The sequence below is a fragment of the Halichoerus grypus genome, chromosome 1, assembly GCF_964656455.1.
Source record: "Halichoerus grypus chromosome 1, mHalGry1.hap1.1, whole genome shotgun sequence".
NCBI classification, from domain to species: domain Eukaryota; kingdom Metazoa; phylum Chordata; class Mammalia; order Carnivora; family Phocidae; genus Halichoerus; species Halichoerus grypus.
The window spans coordinates 19,033,434-19,059,134 of NC_135712.1; the positions used below are offsets into that span (position 1 = coordinate 19,033,434).

The 25,701-nt window shown below is 38.2% G+C and overlaps 1 protein-coding gene across 4 annotated transcripts in view; it reads right to left on the bottom strand.

Moving 5' to 3' along the window:
• Window positions 1–1,199: 1,199 nt before the first annotated feature.
• JAM2 (junctional adhesion molecule 2) overlaps window positions 1,200–25,701 on the bottom strand; it is an 85,534-nt gene continuing 61,032 nt past the window's right edge. For 3 of the 4 annotated variants that reach the window (XM_078056401.1, XM_078056432.1, XM_078056469.1), the window contains 8 exons: window positions 19,670–19,777; window positions 16,766–16,918; window positions 14,725–14,927; window positions 12,239–12,338; window positions 7,337–7,444; window positions 5,558–5,573; window positions 2,925–2,967; window positions 1,200–1,301 (listed from right to left, as the gene is read on the bottom strand). In XM_078056401.1, coding sequence (XP_077912527.1) covers window positions 1,269–1,301; window positions 2,925–2,967; window positions 5,558–5,573; window positions 7,337–7,444; window positions 12,239–12,338; window positions 14,725–14,927; window positions 16,766–16,918; window positions 19,670–19,777 — 764 coding nt within the window. In that variant the 3' untranslated portion in view covers window positions 1,200–1,268. The remainder of the gene's footprint in view (window positions 1,302–2,924; window positions 2,968–5,557; window positions 5,574–7,336; window positions 7,445–12,238; window positions 12,339–14,724; window positions 14,928–16,765; window positions 16,919–19,669; window positions 19,778–25,701) is intronic. The other variant, XM_078056504.1, reaches the window with a different exon arrangement.

The following is a 25,701-nucleotide window of genomic DNA, read 5'->3' on the forward strand; positions in this document are numbered from 1 at the left end:
GTTCAAAGTTGACAAAGTTCGTGAGTAACCTTTTCATCCAGATTTGCCCAGAACTAGAAATGCCCTATCCATATTTTATTACCCATATTTTACATGAACTGAATAATCACACTAAGTTATAGAAGATTATGCTTTTTTAACAGTCTCGTTGCTCTTACTATTACACGGATCATTAGAATTTTCACTCTAACACTAGCTTGGACCCCGTTATAATTAATCAGTGGAGAAACCAGATGATGAGACCGATTTTTCATTTCAGCCAGCATTTCTCCTGTCTTCTATGTATCAAGCAGGGCACAGGTGTAGGGCGCAGCCCCTTCTCCTCTCTACATCCCCGGCTCTGCAGTAAGCAGGATTGGCCAGCAAGGCACTCGGCCCAGCCCAGAATTTCACTGCATGGTTTTCAGAGAAAATCATTTGAAAATCAATATGAAGTCACCATCATGCAGAGAAAGCTATCTGCAAGGTTATGTGTGGAGGGTCCAGTGATGAGTTCTGAGATCAAGGTCCCTGATCCTCTTCAAAGGGGTCTTAGAGGAAGGAAAGAGCAAAAAACAACTCAAGTGAAATAAGACACTTGGGTTTGTGTTTGACTCTCAAAATTACGTTTAATTAGAAAAATCAATGACACATGCCAAGGGAGTGAGCTCTGGTCATTAGGTATTTTTCTTCATGTTGCTTTTGGTTCCCCAGAGATAAAAATAAACACAAAGTGCAAATCCTTGGGAATAAGACCCACTCCTCCTACCTCCCTTCTGTGAATAGATTAGTGACAAATGAGCAGCGGAGTAAGGATTGTATTAGGGGAGAAAAGAGGATTCTGGTAGAAATGAGACTAGAGGTTCCTTTTGCATCTGTCAGTAGTTTCTGAACCCTCTAAATCAGAGTCCTGCACAGAGGGTGCACACAGTTTGTATTTTCATGCTCTGTGGATTAATTTCACAATCAGTATCATATATTTTTAGTAAGTTTCTCTAGGAGTTAGGACATTTAACATTTCATAAACCCCAGAATCTTACAAAGTTTTGTGATTCTTTTAACTTAGTCCAGAGGCAAAAAGCCAGACTGGATTTTATTTAGGTGCTGACAGAACTATTTGTTTAAAATAACAATTTCAAGTAATTTAACGATCATAAAAATTATCACGAAATACCAAATTCATCTCCTCGTGTACCTCTTTGCAAATGTAAGACAAAGCAGAGTTTTATAATCTTTTAATAACTTGTGTAACAACTGTGGTTTTGGCGTATCTCACAGGTGGAATTCTTTTAAATTATAAAGGATTTTGTATGCTTGAAATCCTAGGAAAAGGGAAAAAAACAAGTTTAAGTATAATGTATTAATTCATATTTAAAGAAATATATAAATTTTATCAGTATAAAGCTACATGCGCTATGAGAATTGATAGGTAAAAACCAGCATATAGTTAACTAAATCTATTTTATGGGGAATTAAATAAATACTAGGAGACAAGGTCTCTGAAACTTTGCCTAAAGAGTAAAGAAGTCGGAGTGGGAATCAGAGTGGGGGAAATCTTATCTGCGTGGGGTATGCTCCTGCTCAGCATCCTATCATGCACCGTACAGCTCCCCCAAAAGGAAACTACGCAAAATTGTAAGAATTCATTATATAAGAATTCAAAAGGGAAATTACAATATAAGAATGATGAGAAATTGTCAATAATGCCAAGACTGAGAAATTGTGCTCTAGGGCAAAACCAGAATGGAAGGCTTGACCTCTCAGTGGATGAGGGCAACCAAGAGGAAGACAATGAAAAAATAAAAGGTTTCTGCTCTTCTGACTCAGCCACAAAATGTCTCCTACTGTTTGGAAGGATGAGATTACTTTGTTCCACATTTAAGGAGTGTTTTCTATAAATTGTAGGAACAAATATGACAGAGTTACACATTGCTTATCTGCTAATGAAAGAATTTAATATGATTGTGGTACAGTAAACTACAAAATCAAATGACTTCTGTGAGAGATTCTGGAGTAGGCAATTTAAAAAAAAATCAAATTTTAACAGAAAAAAAAAAAGTCTATGGGACAATAAATGGGTCGTAAATTTAGTGTCAGAGTCACTCAAGTGTTTAAAATACCAGTGCCCACTGCCTCCCCCGAGCTTTACATAGGAAATCTAAGAGAATCCTTGCCACTGAGTGCCAAGGAGGTCAGAGAACCAGTGTTCCATTTCTCAAGAAAGGGCTTAGACCTCCAAAAACACTGGAAACCTTCCTCCCTTACCTCTCATATTCCTGAAAAAAAATCCAGAAGGTTGAATATCCATCCAAAGAGCTACAAAATCTGAGCGACGATGGTATTTACTACTTCACTGTAGAGTTCACAAATGCAAAAGTACACAAGGGTCCAAATTATGTTGCCTAAACCATCTGAATTGGATAATTATTGTATCCCTTCAGGGAGTTCTGAAACATTCCTTTCGGCAACAGCAGAGGATATTCCATATTCCTAAATTTTCCAAGTTCTCTGAATAACCAAAGGAGAGTCTTGGAATCAAAGATCTGGGGGAAGCCATCTGCTTGGGCAAGCTGACAGGAATCCAGGTGCCTGGATCCAGCCCCACCACTATGATCCTGTGAGAACTTGGGTCTTAATTTTCTCATCTATGAAATGGAGCTGATAACACCAGACCTAATGATGCTAAGGAGGCTAATGATAGCAAACATCATGAGAAAAAAAATGGCAGGCAAAGCCCCATTGCTCTACAAATGCAACTTTATCATACCAGTCCAGACAGAGGATGGAAGCTAACAGTCACTCACCTCCTTCTGAAGACCAGTCATAGACCCTCGCACAAAGTATATTAAAAGTGAAAATCCATCACTTTCTGTACAATCATTTCATTTCCCCTGCCCTATTTCCTAAACACATCTGATCTATAAATGTGCTTTAAAAATACTCACATTTTCACTCATTGTGGTGGCTTTAGATGCAGAACTACTCTTCCTGTTTGTGGAATATAAAAGACAATATTAAAACATGCCAGCAAGCCTAACTGAATTTCTTATATTTATAGACAATATTCCACAGAGAAAGCCACATAACAAAGTAACAGCCTGTGAAGCCCTATGGATCTCATTGTAGCCTGGGGCTAAAGATTTCTCTGGAATGTGCAAACAGAGACTTGCTTTTAACTTAGCAACTTTTTAGCATTTAGCACTTTGAAAACTTGAACACTATAATCAAAATTCATTTTTTTTCCCCACGGAAAGAAAGTTTTACATGGTAACTAAGGTTCTAATCGTCTGTTATAGGCTGAACTGTGTCTTCCCCAACAATTCATGCTAAAGTTCCAACTACCAATACCTCAAAATGTGACCGTATTTGGAGATAAGGTCTTTAAATTAAATTAAAATGAGGTCATTAGGTGGACCCCAATCCAATATGACTGCTGGCCTTCTAGGAAGAGTAAATGTGGAGACAGACACAGGCATAGGGAAGACAATGTGAAGACAGAGAGAAGATCATGTACAAGCCAAGCAGAGAGAGGCTTGGAACAGATCTTCCCTCACAGCCCTCAGAAGGAACCAACCCTGCTGTCATCTTGATCTGGACTTGCAGCCTCCAGAACTGTAAGAAAATGAATTTCTGTTTAAGCTACTCATCTGTGGCACTTTGTGACCGCAGTCCTAGCAAATTAATATAACACCCAATTCATTATCCAACAAATTTTAAGGGCCATGGATTTGACAAATGGCAGGAGATGTGTCTAGGAGTAGAGATACTGCCTCCCAGATTCCTACCTACCTAAGAGACAATGTGATTAAAGAAAAGAATAATCTTCCCCATGGTAGTGATGCTCTCTTCTGCTCAAAATCCTCCAATTACTTTCCATCTTCCTCAATAAAAGTGGAAGTCTTCACAATTGCCTGGGGTGGGATGTGGGGTGGCTATACCATCAGGCAACCCTGTTTTCTGAACTCTCCCCCTTTGCTACTGCTAGTCCTGATAACTTGGAGCTCATTTTGGACTTGTACTGGGATAGGATTAGACACAGTGAACAGGGTTGAGCAGGAAGTCTAGGAACAGGAAATCAACGGCAGCTAAGGCAGCTGAGAGTAGAGAGGAATGCCCATTGCCCCGCATTGGGTCTGCCATTTCCACCATGTACTGCCATGTACACCGGAAGGACAGTCACAAATCATGCACATAAACTTGGTGATCTCCTACACCAATGATTCCTAAATTGCTAATCCTAGTTATTTCTCCAAACTCCACGTTTATATATCTTGTTATCTACTAATTATCTCTACTTGGAAGCCTAATTGGCATCTCAAATATTAAAATTCCCAAATATTCCAGACCTTCCCACCTAACGCTCCCAAACCTGCTCCTCCCAAAGTCTTACACATTTCAGTAATTGGTAACATCTTTCTTCCCATAGCCATGGAGCTATCTTTGATTTTTCTCTTTTTCTCCCACATCCACATCCAACCAATCAGTAACTTGTTCAAAATGTATCCAGAATCCTATCACTTCACATCTCCAACACCATCACTTTGGAACCAGCTACCATTTTCTCTTGGCTGGATAATTATTGAGTAGTTTTCTAACTGGTCTCCCTGCTCTCTCCACTCTTTGCTACCTTATAGTTGATTCTTAACAGAGCAGTGAATGTGAGCTTCTAAGAATTAAGTAACAGGATATTACTCCCTGACTCAAAGCCTTCCAATGACTTCCCATCTTACTCAGAATCAAAGTCAAACTCCTCACCACTGCCTAGAAGGGGCTCCATGTAATCTGGCCTCCACTACTTTTGTGCACTCTTCCCTTCTCTCCATTGTCCTCACTCAGTTTCAGCCACACCAATCCCCGCAACGTGCCTCAGATACTTACTCCAGGTGTGCCTGGCCTCTAGACCTTTCCATCTGTTCTTTCTCTTCTGCTTGAACCCTCTTCTCATGGGTATCTGCCTAATTTGCTCTTTGTGCTCCTTCAGGTCCTTCTCAAACATCACTGTGAATGAACCACGTAACCACCCTAAAGGACAATCTCCACTCCTACCCTGTGCATTCTCTATTCTCTTACCCACTTTAGTTTTCTCCACAGTACTTATCACAGTCTGACATACTGTAGAGTTTACCTAAGTGTTTTTACTTTTCACCTTTCTCTATATAAGCTCCATGAGGCAGAGAGCTGGGTGGCCCGTTTTGTTCACTGCTCTACTACCACTCCCTAGGAAGTGTTGGGCACAAAATAAGTATTCAATTCAATGTGAAAATGGCTGTTCAGTAAAATTTTATTCGAAAATTTTTAATTTAGCAAAATACAGCAAATATATTTTTTAAAGTAGTACTATGGAAGTGCCTACAGAGTCAAATTAGTGACTATATGTCTTCTCTAGGTAATTAAACAACATTGACAGGTAGGCATGAGGCATGAAGTGGGGTGTATTTCTTGATGAATCTGAGTCACTTCCCATAGGGATAAAACCTTCACAAATAACCCAACTTTCCATGTTTGACTTTAAACAGATGATCAACAGAAAATTAGCTGAGGTGGGGGAAGGGCATGCATTTAAGAAAAGTATACTTACTGGAACGAGGTCTCTTCTACAAAAGAATAAGTGTATATCATTAATGCAAGAGTTAATATGGTATGATACATATTCATATAAAAGCAAGTGTAGGCTTAATTTCTTTTACTCAGTCTTGTTTCTCTCTTGGTGACATTTGTACTTTCTAAATCAAGGGTTGGCAAACTTTTTTCTGTAAAGAGCCACAAGGCAAATATTTAGGCTTTGTGGGCCAAGAGGTAGAATTGAGGATATTAAGTAGGTACTTATATAATAAGAGAGACCAAGTTTCCAAAAATTGTTATTAATAAAATTCAAAATATAATAATAATAATCAAAGCCTTTAGGATAGGTCTATCAATTGGAAAAATAGAATTCTTTTGTTGACAGGGGATAACATTTCTCTTAATTGGGATTCAAAGTTAGTGTTCCTTATTATCAAACAGATTGTAAATGTTCATTTGTAAAAGCCATTCTTAGCTTGTGGGCCACAGAAAAACAGGTGGCAGGCTGGATTTGGTCCACTGGTCATAGTTTGCCAACTCCTGTCTGAAATCAAGTTCAAGAAAATGATCCCCTTGGATAGATTTTCTGCCAGCTGAGGATGGGAGTAATATTCTTCACTAATGAGTTCCTATTACCCAAGTCAAATCTTTAATTAATTCAGTATTTTAAGAAAAATGTATTTACCAAGTCTCCGATAAAAATACTCAAGACAGATACTCTTTGCAAGTAGAGATAAGGATGACAAGAATTTTGCATGAGTAATCTTATCTGTCTGTACTTTCACTAGTGACCAGCAGGGGGCCTCAGCTGGATTCCATTCATAAATTACATTTACACTAGACTAAGGTTGGAGCATCAAGGAAAAGAACTATTAATTCACAGAGCAGCTATTCTTAATTATAGGGAATATTCTTGAAACAATGCCATGGAAACATTTCATGACACTGAATATCTATTTATAGGTTAAGTTTTATGTTAGTATGTTTTTTTAAACCTAAATTCTAAAATTAATGTTCACTATAAAACAATGGGTCTAAAACTTGCTTATGCTATAAATTGATTTACTATTCTATGAAAACATTCTGCTTTGTACACTATTCCCAATGGACTCTATGGAGTTCTGCAGCTTTTGAGCTCTCAGATAATTTTAAAGACTGGGAGTAAAGAAATACATTAAGAGAATAAAACATCATTATTTTTTCATCTCATTCATATCAAACGTATTTTATCATCAAATGGGGGTTTGGAGTTATAAGAGGTCTAAACTCAAAGAATTAAAAACTTTGTCCAGAAGCAACTGTAATACTATAGGTTTCTAGTTTTTACTGAACAGTTGTGCTAAAGTTGACATTCAACATTCCACTGTTCTACACTGATAAAATATTCCACTGATTTATTTCAATGGGACTTATGATAAAACTGGAAATCAATTTACATCTTGAGATATATAATTCCTGACTTAAAGGGCTCTTAAATACATGTCAATATACTATAAATATCCATGTACGTTGACTATCCGTCAGTATCACCCCATTATGCCATCCCACGGTGCCTCTCACATAGTCTGTGGTGTTTCCTGAATGTTGACTTGAGGAAGCTCTGCCTTTTCTCCCTCTGTTTGCCAAGGTGCTTCATAACTCACCTACATGTCACTTGGGACATTTTCTACTGCAGAAAAAGCAAGGAAAAATACTCTCTAGAGTTTGTTAGAGCTAATTAGGAGAAACAAGGTCTTGTAAGAAAACTCTATATCCACAGGAAGTTGTCCAGTGAAGAAGGGTGAAACTCACTTACTTGAAAAGTAGCCTTTCCTCTGAGCATAGCACACGCCAAGGCCACAAACAGAAATCACTGAGGCCACAACCACCACAGCTGCTATGATGCCACTCACATTGAGATCATCTGGAACGCAAAATAAACCAGGCATGAATTTGGGTCAAATAGATGGACAGATGTAGTTATTAAATTGAAAAAATTCAAATAAGCTCCCCTTGGCAGCTATACCATAAACATGGATAGTTTCATGCTGCTGAAGCCTGTTCAACTGATTCATTCCAGGACAAGGTTCAAAACTGATTGAAAATATTAACGGAATTAAGTTTTGCAAGAATCTCAAATTGAAAGAAGTTCCATGATTCAGAAATAACGTGTATGGTATTCCCTTGCACTCACTTGGGGAGATAATACTTCAAAGGATTAAATATCAGATTGGAAGTGATCTTCAAAGTTCAGTGAGGTCAAGTATTCAACTACCACACACCCCCAATTCTACTCAAAATTCTTCTACACCATCATCTGTGTCAATTTTACCGATAACGGAAAACTCATTCAGCCCCAAAGAAAGCCATGTGACTCTTGTTCTATAAAATAAGAGTCGGAAACATCTTTCTTGAATTTAATTGGGCTTGTGTGTGTGTACTTATATACACATACACACTCACATACATATATGCCATTAAACTGTCATCCCATTAAGTTTAAAATTAACTAAACTCCCCAAGACTTTTTCCTGTTGCTATTAAGTCATCTTTCCTCTAACCTAATACAACTGGATTTTTTGGACCCAAGTTTGAAATCACTACCATGTTACCAACCTGTGAGGTTTTCTCAGATACTGATTCTGTTGTCCAAGAATTAGATTATGAACCTTCCAAGATCAATATTTATGTAATTGGGAACAGCATCAAAAAATATCCTCATTCAAATCATTAATTAAAATGATGACTATGACTTTGTTAGGGAAAGAACTATGGAACAGGCTATTACATACCTCCCTTCATATAATAGAATTTATTACACCCTCTGGGTATGGGATCCAACTGTGTGAATCCATCCATCTAAATATTTAACCTGGGTCACATTTCTCCAGCTTGTCCTTCAGGATTTCATGAGCCACACCCTTCTGTCATTTGGATACTTCCTATGTATTGATTAATATATAAATTACCTATACTTTTTAAAGGAACAATTCCTCAAAGGGTTCTTGTTTTTTTTAATTTAATTTTATTATATTATGTTAATCACCATACATCATTAGTTTTTGATGTAGTGTTCCATGATTCATTGTTTGTGTGTAACACCCAGTGCTCCATGCAGAACGTGCCCTCTTTAATACCCATCACCAGGCTAACCCATCCCCCCACCCCTCTCCCCTCTAAAACCCTCATTTTATTTCTTGGAGTCCATAGTCTCTCATGGTTCATCTCCCCCTCTAATTTCTCCCCCTTCATTTTTCCCTTCCTACTATCTCTTTTTTTTTTTTTTTAACATATAATGTATTATTTGTTTCAGAGGTACAGGTCTGTGATTCATCAGTCTTACACAATTCACAGTGCTCACCATAGTACATACCCTCCCCAATGTCCATCACCCAGCCACCCCATCCCTCCCACCCCCCACTACTCCAGCAACCCTCAGTTTGTTTCCTGAGATTAAGAGTCTCTTATGGTTTGTCTCCCTCTCTGGTTTCATCTTGTTTCATTTTTCCCTCCCTTCCCCTATGATCCTCTGTCTTGTTTCTCAAATTCCTCATATTAGTGAGATCATATGATATGTGTCTTTCTCTGATTGATTTATTTCGCTTAGCATAATAAAAGGGTTCTTGTTTTTAAAAGCAAGTATTAATTAACGTGTGATTAATTTGAAGAAAATATTAGGTAGCACTTTCTCAACAATAATTTTAGATATTTAAAAGCACTGCACATTTTGGGAAAGATTTTTTTTAAGAAATATTATTTAAGTGAGTATGCTTATCATAAAACTTTCTGGTCTCAAAATTTTTTTCTAATGCCAAGGATTATTAATTTTCTCATAAATCTGAAATATTAACTGATTTTTTTAAGAAAGAAAACTGAATACCTCTTTTGGAAGGCTGAGCAATTTGACCAGGGTAGAAAACATTAATTATTGCTTGGCATAAACTCAGTTCAGTTTTAGGGGCACCTGCCTGGCTCAATCAGTAGAGCACATGACTCTTGATCTCAAGGTTGTAAATTCAGGCCCCACATTGGGTATAGATTTTACTTAAAAGTAAAATCTTAAAAACAAACAAACAAACAACAAAAAAAAATTCAGTTCATTTTTGCTTAAGCATTGAGAGGTCATTGAGATCCAGCTATTTATTTACTTAAAAAAGTAGTGGACAGGGAAAAAAATTCCATAATATTCATAATCTAAGGCAAAATGAAATTAATAGGGAAAAATCTAAAATAATCATAATCTAAGGCAAAAACTACAGAACCAAACTGTACCTACTATTTTCTTTGTAGTACTCAACAAATGTGACATCTGTGAAGGTTTCAATCTTAGGGCTATTATCGGACAAAAATCTGTCCCATAGTTTGTCAATGAACTTGACATCTATGAAGGATTCAACCTAACGGCAGATTCTAACAAAAAAACTGTCCTATCCTGTAAGTTATGGTATAAATTTTATTTTACTTTTTTCAGTGAAATGGAAGAAGCCTTGTAAGTTAGAGCTGAGTTGTTTTCATGCTATTTGCCATTGACTGTGAGTTACTGAGCAAGTTCTATAACCGCCTTATGCCTCACTAAAGAGAAAATGTAACAACATGTACAAAAATATTTTTTTTCTTTAAAAAAAAAAAGGCCACTTTATAAAAGGAAGGTATCATTATTCTAACTGAAAGGAAAGGAACCAAACTGTTAAAATGCTAAGTGTGAGTGGGGTCTCCTGGGAGTTTTACAGGGGGCAGCTTGGGAATAATCATCAGGTCCATGACTTACTTTCTTTCTATACTTCAAAAAGAGTTTCTTTAGAACAGATTCTGGTTTGGGTTATAAGTTATTAGTGATAACTCACGAAGGAAACTTGACATGTGATTTCACGAATTCTTATGTATCAAAAGATAATAAACTTCAACCCAAGGGCATGAAACATCTAAGATCAATGGATGAGCATTAAATGAACGAATTTTAACTCTTAAGCCAACTTATACGAGAAAGAGTAGATATGTGAAAATCGTGATCAAATTAAAGTGGTAAGACTAGCAAAGCACAAAGTATTAAATTTTAGCTGTTCTGTATTTATTTACTGCATGCTTGGAAAAAATGTAACTAGTATGTTAAGACCATGACATCACAGATACTATTTCTTGAGATGAGGCTAAATTAGGCATTGAAATTAAACAGGACCATTTAAAGAAAGAATAAATAGTGCAGGTGGTATTACAGTAAAAAAACATGAGGGTAGTATGTGAATGAATGAATGAAGTTAGGAAAACCCTTTATCAGTGCATTAATTTTAAACATGTTCTGATGAATTTTTCTAATGATAACTCCAAAGTAGCACTAAGAGGGATACCTTCTGATATTTTAAGCAAACGCTTATGTTTGACTATAACTATCAACACTTGAGTGAATTGGGTGGATAATATGTATCCCTGAATTTTAAAAAGACACTTGTGGAAATTAGAATACACTACTGAATATCTTACACTTTAGAGCATTCTGAGGTCTAATAAGATTATATTTTACTTAAAAAATAATGCCAAGAGTTTAACTGTACATGAACAACACAAATTAGTGTGCATAGATCTGCATATCTCTGAGCACACTGAAAACATGCATTTCTGACCTCACAAAGATGAGGACAAGCTCCTGAACCAAGGGGGGCCATGGGTGTCCCACTTCAGGGTGCAGCCCTCCTGAGTGACCTTTAACCCCGCAGGTGCCATCTCCAGCTAGCCCTATTACAAAACACCCTTTTTCAAAACACAGGACTTTCACAAAGGGAGAATTGAACCAAATTATTAAAAATGAAATGAAAAAAACATGTTTGCTCTGAAACTCATATAATCTGAAAAGATTCCTGAGTCTGATTTTATTGACTTCTAGGAAGCTTATTTTGTGAAATATATGGCAGCTATGTTTTATAGCAAATAGAGATTCATAACTACATTCGACATGTCTTTTTTGAGAGCCCACTCTGGGATAAGTAAAGCACTGTATTTTAGGGGATTGAAAAAATTATCAAACACTAAAATAGCCAACTCTTGAGAGTGCTCACAATATGCCAGTGCTATTCTAACCCTTCCAAATATCAATTTTTTCTTTCTTTCTTTCTTTTTTTTTTGGAAACCTTATCCCTTCGGGCCAGTGATGGGTCCGTTTCTTTTGTCTTTCTTTCTTTTTTTTTTTAAATTATTTTTTCTTTTTGTTAGGTAAGCTCTACTCCCAACATGGGACTTGAACTCACGACTCCCGAGATTGAGTCACATGCTCTACTGATTGAGCCATAACCCAATGAAGATAGCATATTACTACTTCTATTTTGGGGAGACTGAGGTTAAATAACTGGCCCAAGAATATGTAGCTAGTAAGTGACCGAGCTGGAAATTGAACCCCATACCAAATCCTTGACCCTGAGCAATTTATAAGACTCTTAGTTTCTGTTTGAAAGAAGATTGCCCAGACAAGCATATTTTTAAAACAATGATTTGAAAAATTCAAAAACTTGAAAAGTAGAGTGCTAAATATTCTTGGCTTGTTTGGGACATGGACTAAGAACAGCATGTTTGATTTTTGCAACACATTATGTCAAACTAATTTTAAACATTCCCTCTGGTTTATTCTTCCAATCACTCAGGCACAATCCTACCCCTTGCTCCTTCCCATCCCCAAGTACATGCGCACTCTGACTGCAAACCATTGTTCCTCCCAATATTTCATGCTTACCGACTTGCATTCGTTTCCCGGGACACCTGCGATGTCCAACAGAATTACGGGCTTCACAGGAATATTCTCCACTGTCTAGTTTTGAAACAGTGTTAAATTGCTATTTGTGGAAGGAAAATAAATATATATTTTAAGCCATAAATCTGTAAGTAGACTCCTGAAGTAACCGTGTCTCTTGAATTTCAGTATTAAGTTGGTCTCTCCTTTTTCATGACTTAGGACTTGATGTCTTTACTGTGAATTCAAAACTTTGCCATGCCTTCAAGGGGTAAGTAGCTAGGCTTCCTGTTTATTTTGACAGAGAAAGACTTAAATATATATGGGGAAGTGTCTTTGTTCTGTGATACTGAGGAAGTGGTATGGTTAGGAAGGCAATTGGCATTTTAAAGTTTACAGCACAGGTAGTATTAAAGTTTTGTCAGTATTTCTAATTCCCAGGGAACACCATTTGTAAAGGAAGGCCTCCTTGGCCTGAAAGGGCTAATGCAGTTTTCCCAGCCACAAGTGAGTTCACTACAGCAGGAAATGATGAAGACTTCCTTTAGAGGGTCAGAGCTATTACCAGGAAGTAGCAGAGGGTCGAGGAAAATCTTAATCAGCTTAGCTTATAGGATTAAAAATTCTATCAGTTGTGGAATTTTCGAAAATTCTGAAAGGATAAAGGTCTAACCTTGGCTCCTTCTACTCTCTGACAAAACAACTGAAAGGTAAGACTTTGGTATAACAGGCTTCATAAGTGTTATTAGTGGATTTATCCCCTTGGTGAATTTCTGGAAGGAAGGGAGGGAGGGAAGAAGGAAGGAAGGCAGGAGGGAAGGAAGGAAGGAAGAAAGGGAGGGAGGAAGGATAGATGAAAGGAAAAAAGGAAGGGAGAAAGGGAGGAAGGAAGAGAGGAAGGAAGGAAGCAAAGATGGATGGATGGCTGGATGAATGGATGGCTGGATGGAAGGAAGGAAGGGAAGGGAGGGAGGGAGGGAAGGAGGGTAGATGGAAGGGAGAAAAGGAGGAAGGAAGAGAGGAAGGAAGCAAAGATGGATGGATGGGTGGATGGCAGGAAGGAAGGGGAGGGAGGGAGGGAGGAAGTTAGTTAGGAGAGAGGCAGGGAGGGAGGGAATGCAGTGGGTCATGAATGCCTTAAAGGATCCTGCCAGGACCAGCACAGAGGGAGAGAGGGGTGCACAGAATCATGCTTTCGTGCCCTCCTGTCGCACCCTCAATACTGCCATGGTCACCATTGACCTCAGCCATGACAGCCATGAATCTCTAAGGAGCACCTCCTCATTGTCTTGGATCCTCATGCAATACATGTTCCTAAAAGCAGCCAGGTTTTTATCTACTAACTCCCTTTTCTTTCTCACTTGTCATTACCCACTATCTACATCCCCCTTCTTTCTGTATACTTCAACATGATGGGACAGAAAGTTTCCCCTTGTGTATTTCACCTTATGAAATCATCTCTCACTGTCCCAAAAGCCAGACTATAAAAATATTCACCAGGAATGCAAGGCCAAGGGTAAGTATTAATGATAAGTTAGACTAAAACCATAAAGGATCTACTAGGACATAACTGGTAATTAAAAGGAAGTCATTGTCATCCATACACTGGAGTCTTTGTTGCCTATTTCTCAGGAAAGAACCCACCCTTGTTCTGCCCTGGTGCATCCCTTTGACATCATAAGATATTTCAAGGGTTGAGGCTAAGTGGGGAAAGTGAATCTATATCAAACTTGCCTTGGGGCTTTTATCACCTGCTCCGAGAAAAAATAAATTTGAAAAGTAAATATAGCAACGTGTGACAGCAGTTTTTCTGCCCAAGTTCTCAGTGTAAAATCTATCGGACCTGCTGACTGAGCCTGCTGGTGCTGCAAGGGCGGGAGTGTGGTCCTCCTCAAGGAGCCACATCCAGGGGCGCCTGGGTGGCTCAGTCGGTTAAGTGTCTGCCTTCGGCTCAGGTCATGATCCCAGAGCCCTGGGATGGAGCCCCACATCGGGCTCTCTGCTCCACGGGAGGCCTGCTTCTCCCTCTCCCACTTCCCCTGCTTGTGTTCCCTCTCTCACTGTGTCTCTGTCAAATAAATAAATAAAAAATCTTTAAAAAAACAAATCTCTAAAAAAATAAAAAAAAATTTTTAAAAAGGAGCCACATCCATCGATATGCTTTATGATTTAGCCACTTCATCAAATATGCTTTATTATTAACCAGAGGGTCTAGTTTTTAAATGTTACTGTATACTAGTAGAGTGAAAGAATGAATCTTTTAAAAATTTATTAAAATTATTATTATTAGTTCTCTATATTGTCTCCCCATCTCTGGTAGTACCTTTTCCATCACTTCCCTGGGCAGGTACCACCATCTTTCCCACTGCCCCTTCCTCTCTCCACGTAAGAAATGGTATCAGCCCTCTCTTCTCCATCATTTTAGTTCTAATAATTTTTCTTCTCCAAATATAAGACAACTATGACACCAACACTTGAAATGACCTTACCAGAGTTCCAGATTTTGTATTCATTGTATAGGAGCTGTTGGTGCTTTGGGAGCCAAGTTTTGGATTCTCTGACAAAGGGACGCCATCTTTAAACCATGTGTACTCAGGAGCGGGATTCCCTTCTTTGTCTTGACATCGCAGCTCTACCACAGTTCCACTCAGAGCAGAATTGGGTACTTCACAGGTTGGAACTGCTGGGGCCACTGAAGGAGGGAAGTCAAATGGCACTGGTTATTTATAAGCTTAACAAGGATTTTAACAGCCATGTTAAGATGGGCTTGTTGGACACCTGTGATAGAGACTGGCTACTTGCTCAAGAGATCCACTTCCTTTCTTCACGGGCACACAGCCAGACCACATTCGCCAAACCCCTTGCACCTAGATGGGGCCATATGCATGAGTTCTGGCCAATGGCATGTGGGAAAAGTCATCTATGCCGTTTCCAGGCCTGACCCATAAACACGGATCTAGGTACTACTTTGAAGAGATTTTGGAGATGTAACTAAGGTCCCAAATCTATTGTCTTTTAAGATAGGGAGATTACACAGGTGGGACTGACCTAATCCCATGACCCCTTGAAAAGTCGTTTTCTCTGGGTGGTCACAGAAGGGAAAGTCAGAGATTCAGAGCACAGCCATGAATCTCTAAGGAGCACCTCCTCATTGTCTTGGATCCTCATGCAATACATGTTCCTAAAAGCAGCCAGGTTTTTATCTACTAACTCCCTTTTCTTTCTCACTTGTCATTACCCACTATCTACATCCCCCTTCTTTCTGTATACTTCAACATGATGGGACAGAAAGTTTCCCCTCGTGTATGGAATGTGGTGCCTCCAGGAGCTGAGTGTGGCCCCCAGCTCACAGCCAGCATGGAATGGAGTCTTTCGTTGTACAGCCATGGGAACTGAAATCTGCCAACAAGGAGAATGACTTTTCCCCAGAACCTCCAGACAAGAACTCAGCCCACTGACTCCTGATTTCAGCCTTATGATACCCTGGGCAGCGAGCCCCACCTTGTCGAGCTGGACTGACCTACAGAACTGTGAGCCAATAAATGGGTGGTATTTTAAGCTGCTAGGTTTGTGATCATCTGTTATGTGACAATAGAAGACTAATACACCAGTGGAATCTCCTGCAAGGTTTTCTGAGTTGAATTTCTGCTAGACTAGTACATCACTAGTATCTTAGACCCTGGGTTATATAGAAAAAGGAAGGGGAGTTATTTTACTCTCTATGATTAGCAGTTTATACTAACATCGATGGAGAAGAAAAGATCATGTTCCTCCACCAGTTGTCAACATGAGCTGTTAATATCTATCAGTGATTCTCATAGTGGCTAAATATATTGGCTTTGGAGTTAATCCCACCAGGATCCAAATCCTGGTCCAGACACTTATTAGCTGTGTAGACTTGGGAAAATCATTTAGCTTCTCTTTTCTCATCTATAAAAATGAAGTTGTCAGTGAAAAATTAAGTACAATTATGTATGTGAAAGAGCCTAACACAAACTAGCTGCACAATAAATACTAATTTCCCTTCTTTACCAAATAACTTCTTTCTTTTCTTTTCTTTTTTCTCTTTTTTTCCCTCCCCTCCTCTCCCCTCCCCTCCTCTCCCCTTCCCTCCCCTCCTCTCCTTTTCTCTTCTTTTCTTTTCTACCAAATAACTTCTAATACTTTCCCTGGCCTACTTTTTTGTTTTATTGCTTTTCTGTCATCTCATGTGTTAGGATTTTATATGGTAAGAGATAGACCGCATATACTGAAAGGTACTGAAAAATAAACTCTTAGGGAAATGCTCCTATGTACAAGATAGGCCCATTAAGATTTACTTTAATCTGAAATGAAAAGAGATTTTGTCAGAACAAATTTGTAAGAGTAAAATTTCAGCGGCAAATGAGGTGAAAAGGGGCAATAGCCAAGATTTTACAGGGAAAGTGGTGTTGGTGATTTCTAGAACTTTCCTGACTGGGGCGCCAGGTTGCCTGGGGGATGGGGATGAGGGTGAGGAACAGTAATCCCACAGATAAAAGCACATCACACCTAGGACTTCTAGAGTGACCGTATCTTCTTCCAGGTTTTGGCCTTGCTCAGATGGGGCACTAACTTCACAGCGATATTTCCCAGCATCAGTTCTTGTAACATTTTTGATCCGTATACTGAAATCTATCATCTCAGCTCGATCTTTAAAATCACCTTTTAGAAAAAGAAGACAATGATGTTAATAACAGTGCAAATAACTTTCTATATACTACCTTCCTCAAGTCACTTCATTCAGTGACCAAGGCATTTATTTTCCTATTAATAAACTCAATTTAAAAACTAATAAAGGACTCTTAAGTATAGGAAACAAACCGAGGGTTGCTGGAGGGGAGGTGGGTGGGTGGATGTGGTAACTGGGTGATGGGCATTAAGGAGAGCACGTGATGTGATGAGCACTGGGTGTTATACGCAACTGATGAATTATTGAACTCTACATCTGAAATTAATGATGTACTATATGTTGGCTAATTGAATTTAAATAAAAAAATAAAAACTCAAAACATTGTATGCAGATGCTGCTATTGCAAATTTCTTCTTGTTTTTTAGAATGACATACAGTTCACAAAAGAACATTCAGTTCAATAGTCTCATATGTTAGAGGATTCAATCCTCATTCCTGCCTCATCCCCTTTCTACTATGCTTATACAAACATTCCCACCTTCAGAAGACACTGCAGCATCTAGTTCAATTAGTTGGAACAGTAAATTTATGTGTGGTGGCCCACATCATACTGCCACAAAAGAAAAGGTGAAGGGGTCTTAAAAATACTCTTTTGATTAGTTTTTGGTAATAATATGTACAGAATGAAAATAGCGTTTTATAGAACATTCAGGTGCTAGATTGGCAATAGTAGAAAATACATGCAAAGACAGCCCTGTGACCCACAGCAGTCTTATCTTGACAGATGAGAACAAGAGGGGTATTTTAAATTCTTTATGGACTTTGAACGTTTGTTCATGTGTTTAATTCTTTAAAATTAAAGTAATGCATAGCAGTCTAAAATAATACCATGCTTCTTATACTTGTTAAATTATATTTGCAACTTTTAAAATGTCTATAATGGAAAATTTCAAGCACACCAAAAATTACAGAGTATTGTAAAATAAATCTCATCACCCAGCGATAACAGTAATCCACGCATGACCTATCCCATTCCATCTGTACATCTAAACATTGAATTCTTTTGAGGTAAATCCCAACATCATAGCATTTTATCCATTATTATCAATACTTTAAAAGCTCATTATATATTCAACAGGAAAAACAGTAAGTGGAAAGAAATGTATAACAAATAATTAAAATAAAGCACTGGTTAAAGGTAGTTGTATTTACCTTCCCCTGCCATAAGTCTAAGTCTTAACTGCATAGGCTTCTTAGTGATGGCCTAGCATGGAAATAGGGTAAAATTATTACCACTGAGCAGTGACCCTTCATCTCACTTCCACATCATCTCTTTTTCCTTTCTCTCAAGAGTCTAATCTACTGGGCCAGCAAGAACCATTCCATTTTACATCCTTTAGGGCTGAGCTGAGACATGAAGGGTCCAGGGTCTCCATGGAGTTGACTTTCTTCTGTTCTCTGTTCCATTTTTGTGGTGATTGCATTCTAGGTCTCAGTCACTGTTGGTTTCATCTCACACTTAAAAAACACATTGTCTTTCACCATACACAAAAATAAACTCAAAATGGATTAAAGACTTAAATGTGAGACCTGAAACCATAAAAATCTTTGAAGAGAACACAGGCTCTCTCTGACATTGGCTGTAGCAAGTTTTCTAGATAGGTCTCCTGAGGCAAGAGAAATAAAAGCAAAAATAAACTACTGGGACCACATCAGAATGAAAAGTTTCTGCACAGCGAAGGAAACAATCAAAACTAAAAGGCAACCTATGGAATGGAAGAAGATATTTGCAAATGATATCTCTGATAAAGGGTTAGTATTCAAAATATATAAAGAACCGAATCAACTCAATACCCCAAAAACAAGTAATCCAATTAAAAAATGGGCAGAAGACATGAACAGACATTTTTCCAAAGAAGATAGACAAATGGCCAACAGACATGAAAAGATGCTCAATGTCACTCATCATCAGGGAAATGCAAATCAAAACTACAATGAGGTATCACTTCGCACCTGTCAGAATGGCTAACATCAAAAACACAAGAAGCAACAGGTGTTGGTGAGGATTGTGCCCTGTGGGAATGCAAACTGGCACAGCTACTGTGGAAAACTATATGGAGGTTCCTCAAAAAATTAAAAACAGAACTACCCTATAATCCAGGAATCGCACTACTGGGTTTTCACCCAAAAGATACAAAAACACTAATTCAAAGAGATACATGCACCCCTATGTTTATTGCAGCATTATTTACAATAGCCAAATTATGGAAGCAGCCCATATATATAGCATATAAATATACAATGGAATGTTACTCAGCTATAAAAATAATGAAATCTTGCCATTTGCAACAACATGGATAGAGCTAGAGGGTATTACACTAAAGGAAATAAGTTAGTCAGAGAAAGACAAATACCATATGATCTCATTCATATGTGGAATTTAAGAAACAAAACAAGTGAGCAAAGGAAAAAAGAGCGAGAGAGAGAGGGGGAGAGAGAGAGAGAGAGAGAGGCAAACCAGGAAACAGACTCTTAACTATAGAGAACAAACTGATGGTTACCAGAGGGAGGTGGGTAGGGGAATGGGGGAAATAGAGGAGGGGAATTAAGAGTATACTTATCATGATGAAAATAACATAAAATAAAATAAAACAAAATAAAATGATTTAAAAAACCCACATTCTCAGTAACTAGTCCTGTCCTGTTCTCATTTGTAAATTAAAGAACCCAGGCTGTACTTGGTGTTCTCTTGCTCTCACCTCATCAAGTCTACAGCTTCTTACCTTGAAGAGCCTGCTGGTAGTAGACAAAGGAGACACTCCGGCCCAGTTTCTTCCACTCTAATCTGGAGGAAATGGTCTTCTTTGGATATTTACAGGCTAAAATAACCTCTAGGAACAACAACAAAAATGCTTGTTTTCTAATTGTCCTTATGAATTTATATTTTACTTAAGTAAATTTTTTAAACAGCCTTAAGCTATTTCTTTATACTTCCATTCATTCACTCATTCTTTCATTCATTCATTCATAAATTACTTTAATGGGCACCATGTTGGCTTAACCCAAAGATGAATCGAAAGCATTATAGCTCTTCTCCATAATAATTGCATGACACTAGGCTACTGACCCTAGTTCTTGAGCCTCAGTTACCATCTGTGAAATAAGATAGTATGTCATAGAGTTGTAGTGAATCTTCAAATACAGTAATACATGCAAAGCACACATGCCTGGACATGGTAAGTAATTTAAAAATGGCAGTTATGATCAATTATTTATCATTTATCTTACTATTCCCAGTCTCAGTCATCAGGGAGTTTACAGCCTGGGAGAAGAGATAAATAAGATAATGTAATTTTGTTCCATTGTTCATAGTGCCATGAGCGCTATGGAGGTAAACAGAGAAAGGCACTCAGTGCAGCCTGTGGGATCCACAAACATTCCTTCAACATGTACGTTCTCACTCAGACCCATTCTTTGATAACCCTCTCTGTGGATATATTGATACAAACCCGATATGATCTTCTACTAAATCATGGGTTCCTAATCCTTATCTCTATCCAGATAAATTATGAGAAGATTTAATCTTGGCATCAAGTTTAACTGCCTCACTGTAGCTCATTTAAGTCACTTTATTGCAGGAAATTTACTGTAGTTACGTCATTAAAGAATTCCTGGAACCTCCGAAGGAACCCCCTCTTTTAACTGTCCAAACAAGATGACTGGGGGGAGGAGGGGAAGTCCAGCACCTATCTGCCAACTGCTTTGAGTTGCCAAAAGGAAACCTCCGGTTGTAAATATTTTTAAAGTACGTTTCAGTCACGCTCTCTAGAGTGTCATCTTCATGTTTCTGAGACATTTTTTCCCACAATGCATTCAGTTTGACCCCAAAAGCACACATCTTTGACTAGAGGAGGTTCAAAATCCTTTCCATACCTCTGATTTTGATGTAGCAGATTAAATGCCATTTTATTTTTTTTAAGATTTTATTTTTAAGGATTTAATGCCATTTTATTTTATTTATTTATTTATTTTAAAGATTTTATTTATTTATTTGACAGAGAGAGACACAGCGAGAGAGGGAACACAAGCAGGGGGAGTGGGAGAGGGAGAAGCAGGCTTCCCGCTGAGCAGGGAGCCCGATGCGGGGCTCGATCCCAGTACCCTGGGATCATGACCTGAGCCGAAGGCAGACGCTTAACGACTGAGCCACCCAGGTGCCCCTTTAATGCCATTTTAAAAAACAATTCAGATGCAGCCATCAAAAAAAAAAAAAATGAAATCTTGCCATTTGCAACGACGTGGATGGAACTAGAGGGTATTATGCTAAGCAAAGTCAATCAGAGAAAGACAATTATCATATGATCTCATTCATATGTGGAATTTGAGAAACAAGGCAGAGGATCATAGGGGAATGGAGGGAAAAATGAAACAAGACGAAACCAGAGAGGGAGACAAACCATAAGAGACTCTTAATCTCAGGAAACAAACTGAGGGTTGCTGGAGTGGAGGGAGGTGGGAGGGATGGGGTGGCTGGGTGATGGACATTGGGGAGGGTATGTGCTATGGTGAGCACTGTGAATTGTGTAAGACTGTTGAATCACAGACCTGTACCCCTGAAACAAATAATACATTATATGTTAATAAAAAATCGGGGCTCGATCCCAGTACCCTGGGATCATGACCTGAGCCGAAGGCAGACGCTTAACGACTGAGCCACCCAGGTGCCCCTTTAATGCCATTTTAAAAAACAATTCAGATGCAGCCATCAAAAAAAAAAAAAATGAAATCTTGCCATTTGCAACGACGTGGATGGAACTAGAGGGTATTATGCTATGCAAAGTCAATCAGAGAAAGACAATTATCATATGATCTCATTCATATGTGGAATTTGAGAAACAAGGCAGAGGATCATAGGGGAATGGAGGGAAAAATGAAACAAGACGAAACCAGAGAGGGAGACAAACCATAAGAGACTCTTAATCTCAGGAAACAAACTGAGGGTTGCTGGAGTGGAGGGAGGTGGGAGGGATGGGGTGGCTGGGTGATGGACATTGGGGAGGGTATGTGCTATGGTGAGCACTGTGAATTGTGTAAGACTGTTGAATCACAGACCTGTACCCCTGAAACAAATAATACATTATATGTTAATAAAAAAAATTCAGGATATATGATATGGTAGATCAGAGAGTAATACTTGTATTATCCCAGGTTTTATTAATATACATATAGATATGGACAAAAAGCCAAAAAATATGTATGAAAATATTAACCCAGTGATGATTTCTGTGTGATAGAATTATGGTTTTTCTTTTTGTTATATATAGTTTCTAATTTTCCTTTTAGTTCCACACATATTACTAGAAATACAGAAATAGAATACAAGGTAATGGAAAACAGAAAATAGGACAGAGAAAAGAAAGGCAAGGGGGAAAAAACCCCACAAAATTGTTTTCAAGGGTGCCTAAAGTTTTTAGAGCAGGTTTTACATGACAAAGAGACTCATTTTACAGACATGTTTACAATTATGCTACAAAGACAAATATGTGCTGAGGGACTTGTCTGAGGAAACACGGTTCTGTTCTGTTGATTAAGGAGAATGGGTGGTGACTTTCCGGAGTCTTGAGTTTGAGATAGGTTTCCTTCCCGTATTTTGTTGAGTTTCCAACAATTAAACACACACCCACACTCATTTTTAGCCCACACGCTCAGGTCTTAGGAATAAATTTGTACTTGGTCACATTGTTTCATATATTTAACTACATACACAGGCGTGCACACACACACACACACACACACACACACACACACACGGAGCCCTTTTCATCAAGAAGATTTGACTTCTGTCCTCACTGCTCCATGGAAAACCTCTGCAGAAATTATATCCAAAAACGAAACCAATGGTTTTCCTAAATGCAGTGACACCATTCTCTTGTCTCACTCAGACCGTGGAGGATGTGTAGAGATGGTCTAATTCATCCAACTGTTGAGCACTTACTGTGTGTCCAGCATCGTTCCTGAGCTACATCAGTGAGCAAAACAAAGATCCCTGTTCTTTCAGGTCTCACAATTTGCAGGGGGAGTCAGGCACACAAGAAATATCATAAAGTGAATTAAATGCTACATTGGGAGGTAATAAGTGCTATGGAAATAAAGCAGAGTAGATCAGGAGTGTTGGTGTGCAATTACAAAACATCTGAATCGTCAGAGTTCTACTCATTTAGAGAGTGACATTTGACCAAAGACTGAAAAAAAGAAATTAGAATTCCTTAGAATTTGAGTACAAATTTCGTAGAATTCGAAATTGGAATTCACCACGTGTTTCTTTGGGACTACTCCAAGCCTCGATCTGAAGGTGCCAACACCATGAGCTCTGGAACTGGGAGAAACAGTAAGTCAGTTGGAATCATGGGGTCAACATCTGAGGATAAAGAACCAGATGAATTGAGAAGCTAACTACCATGGACTCTCCTCTCTCTTTTCAGTTAAAATGCAACACTCACAACCAGTATAATCTTGTACGTAGCCCTTAGGGTTATTATACCATAAGGTAATAGGAGGTTATTATACCATAAGGCCTTTTGGAGTTAGACCTCTGCCATACACTATGTGTGTGATGTTGGGCAAATTACTTAACTGTTTTTGAACATTATACTCACATTTTTTTTTAAAGATTTTATTTATTTTGAGAGAGAGAGAGAGAGAGAGAGAGCACGAGCAGGGTGAGGAGTAGGGGGAGAAGCAGGCTCTCTCCACTGAGCAAGGAGCCCGATGCGGGGCTCGATCCCAGGACTCTGGGATCATGACCTGAGCCGAGGGCAGACGCTTAACCAACTGAGTCACCCAAGTGTCCCTATACTCACATTTGTAAAAAGAAACAATATAACAGTACTCATCTCATGAAGCTAGTGTGAAGTTTAAGTGAGGTGATATATCAATACACTTGGGTGTGTGTGGTACTTTGTACATGGTGCGTGCTCCATCAGTGGTTATTACTGCTTTCACCCCTGAGAAACTTCTTTTACTTGTAGTTGTAAGTATGCCTTGACATGATAGAAATCCCCACTTTCTACACCCCAAATTTACCTAAGAATCACTCAAATTTGAACTAAAACCGCTACCTTTGAGACAGCAAAGGATAGGATACAGACATAAATCATATTTTCTCAAAACAAGGCATACAAAAGCATAAAAATGCAACAAATTTTTTTCATTAAGATGATCATTTCATTCCCAAAAATATGTTTCCTTTGGGTCAAGGAAAAGATGATTCTTTTGTTTAGAAAAAGCGTATTAGCAATAACTATTTTCATGTAGCAAAATAGTCACTTTTAGGGATCACATCAATAGAAATCACTGTGAATTTTAATTTTTCTAGGATTCTGTACTGCTAATTATCTTTTGATGTTATTCTCTGTGCTCAAGTTAAAAATCATCAAAATCTTATATAAGCAAAAATAGAAGTGATACGACCAACACAGCTCTGAAGAATTACCAAGAAATTACTTCTGTGAAGAAAAGCATGCTATTAACCTGATTTATAGCTCACAGGGTTGGACATTCTGCATAAAGCCTGCTCATATAACTTATAAGCTTAGCAAAGCTGCTATCACTTCAGCAATAACTATTTTCATGTAGCAAAATAGTCACTTTTAGGGATCACATCAATAGAAATCACTGTGAATTTTAATTTTTCTAGGATTCTGTACTGCTAATTATCTTTTGATGTTATTCTCTGTGCTCAAGTTAAAAATCATCAAAATCTTATATAAGCAAAAATAGAAGTGATACGACCAACACAGCTCTGAAGAATTACCAAGAAATTACTTCTGTGAAGAAAAGCATGCTATTAACCTGATTTATAGCTCACAGGGTTGGACATTCTGCATAAAGCCTGCTCATATAACTTATAAGCTTAGCAAAGCTGCTATCACTTCAGTCTCATTCTGTTCTTGGCACCACTGTGGGAAGTGATACAAAACAGAAGTACTGCAAAGAAGGAATTAATTCATGATTTGTTGACATCCGAGAGACAAGAGACAAAAAAGTGAAATGAATTAGGTGGAACACACCCACACATATATACAAATCACAAGATATTTTACACTTTAACTAAAACCAAGTCATTGCATGAAATATGCTACAACTAAAATGTGGAAGAAGATAGAAATTTATTTTTGCTTTAAGGAGAGCCAAGTTGGAACGACTGGGGCACATACAAAATAGAATCAAAATATAAATCTTTGTCTTTAAAGATTTATTTATTTTATTTGTGTGTGTGTGAGAGAGAGAGAGAGCACATGTGCACGTGAGTGGGGGGAGGGGCAGAGGGAGAGAAGCAGACTCCTGTTGAGCGCAGAGCCCCCACCCCCCCATGTGGGGCTCTATCTCAGGAACCTGAAATTCTGACCTGAGCCGAAACCAAGAGTTGGATGCTCAACTGATTGAGCTACCCAGGTGCCCCTATAATTCTTACTTTAAAAGAGGAGAGGGGAAACAAAAGAATAAAAATAGAAAATACTTATTCAGGAATAAGATTAACATTTGACTGCAATAAATTATAGAAGGATTTTTTATATTAAAAATAAAATACACATTAAAAAGTAATGTAAATAGTACACAATTTTAATTTGGAGTGATGGAAATTTTTGGAACTAGACAGAGGTGGTAGTTACACAGCATTGTGAATGTACTAAATGCCACTGACCCGTTCACTTGAATGTGCTGGTTTAATGTTATGTGAATTTCACCTCCATACATTTTTTTTTTAAAGTAATGTAAGACTGTAGAATTTAACTTTGGCATCCTAATTGAGGTA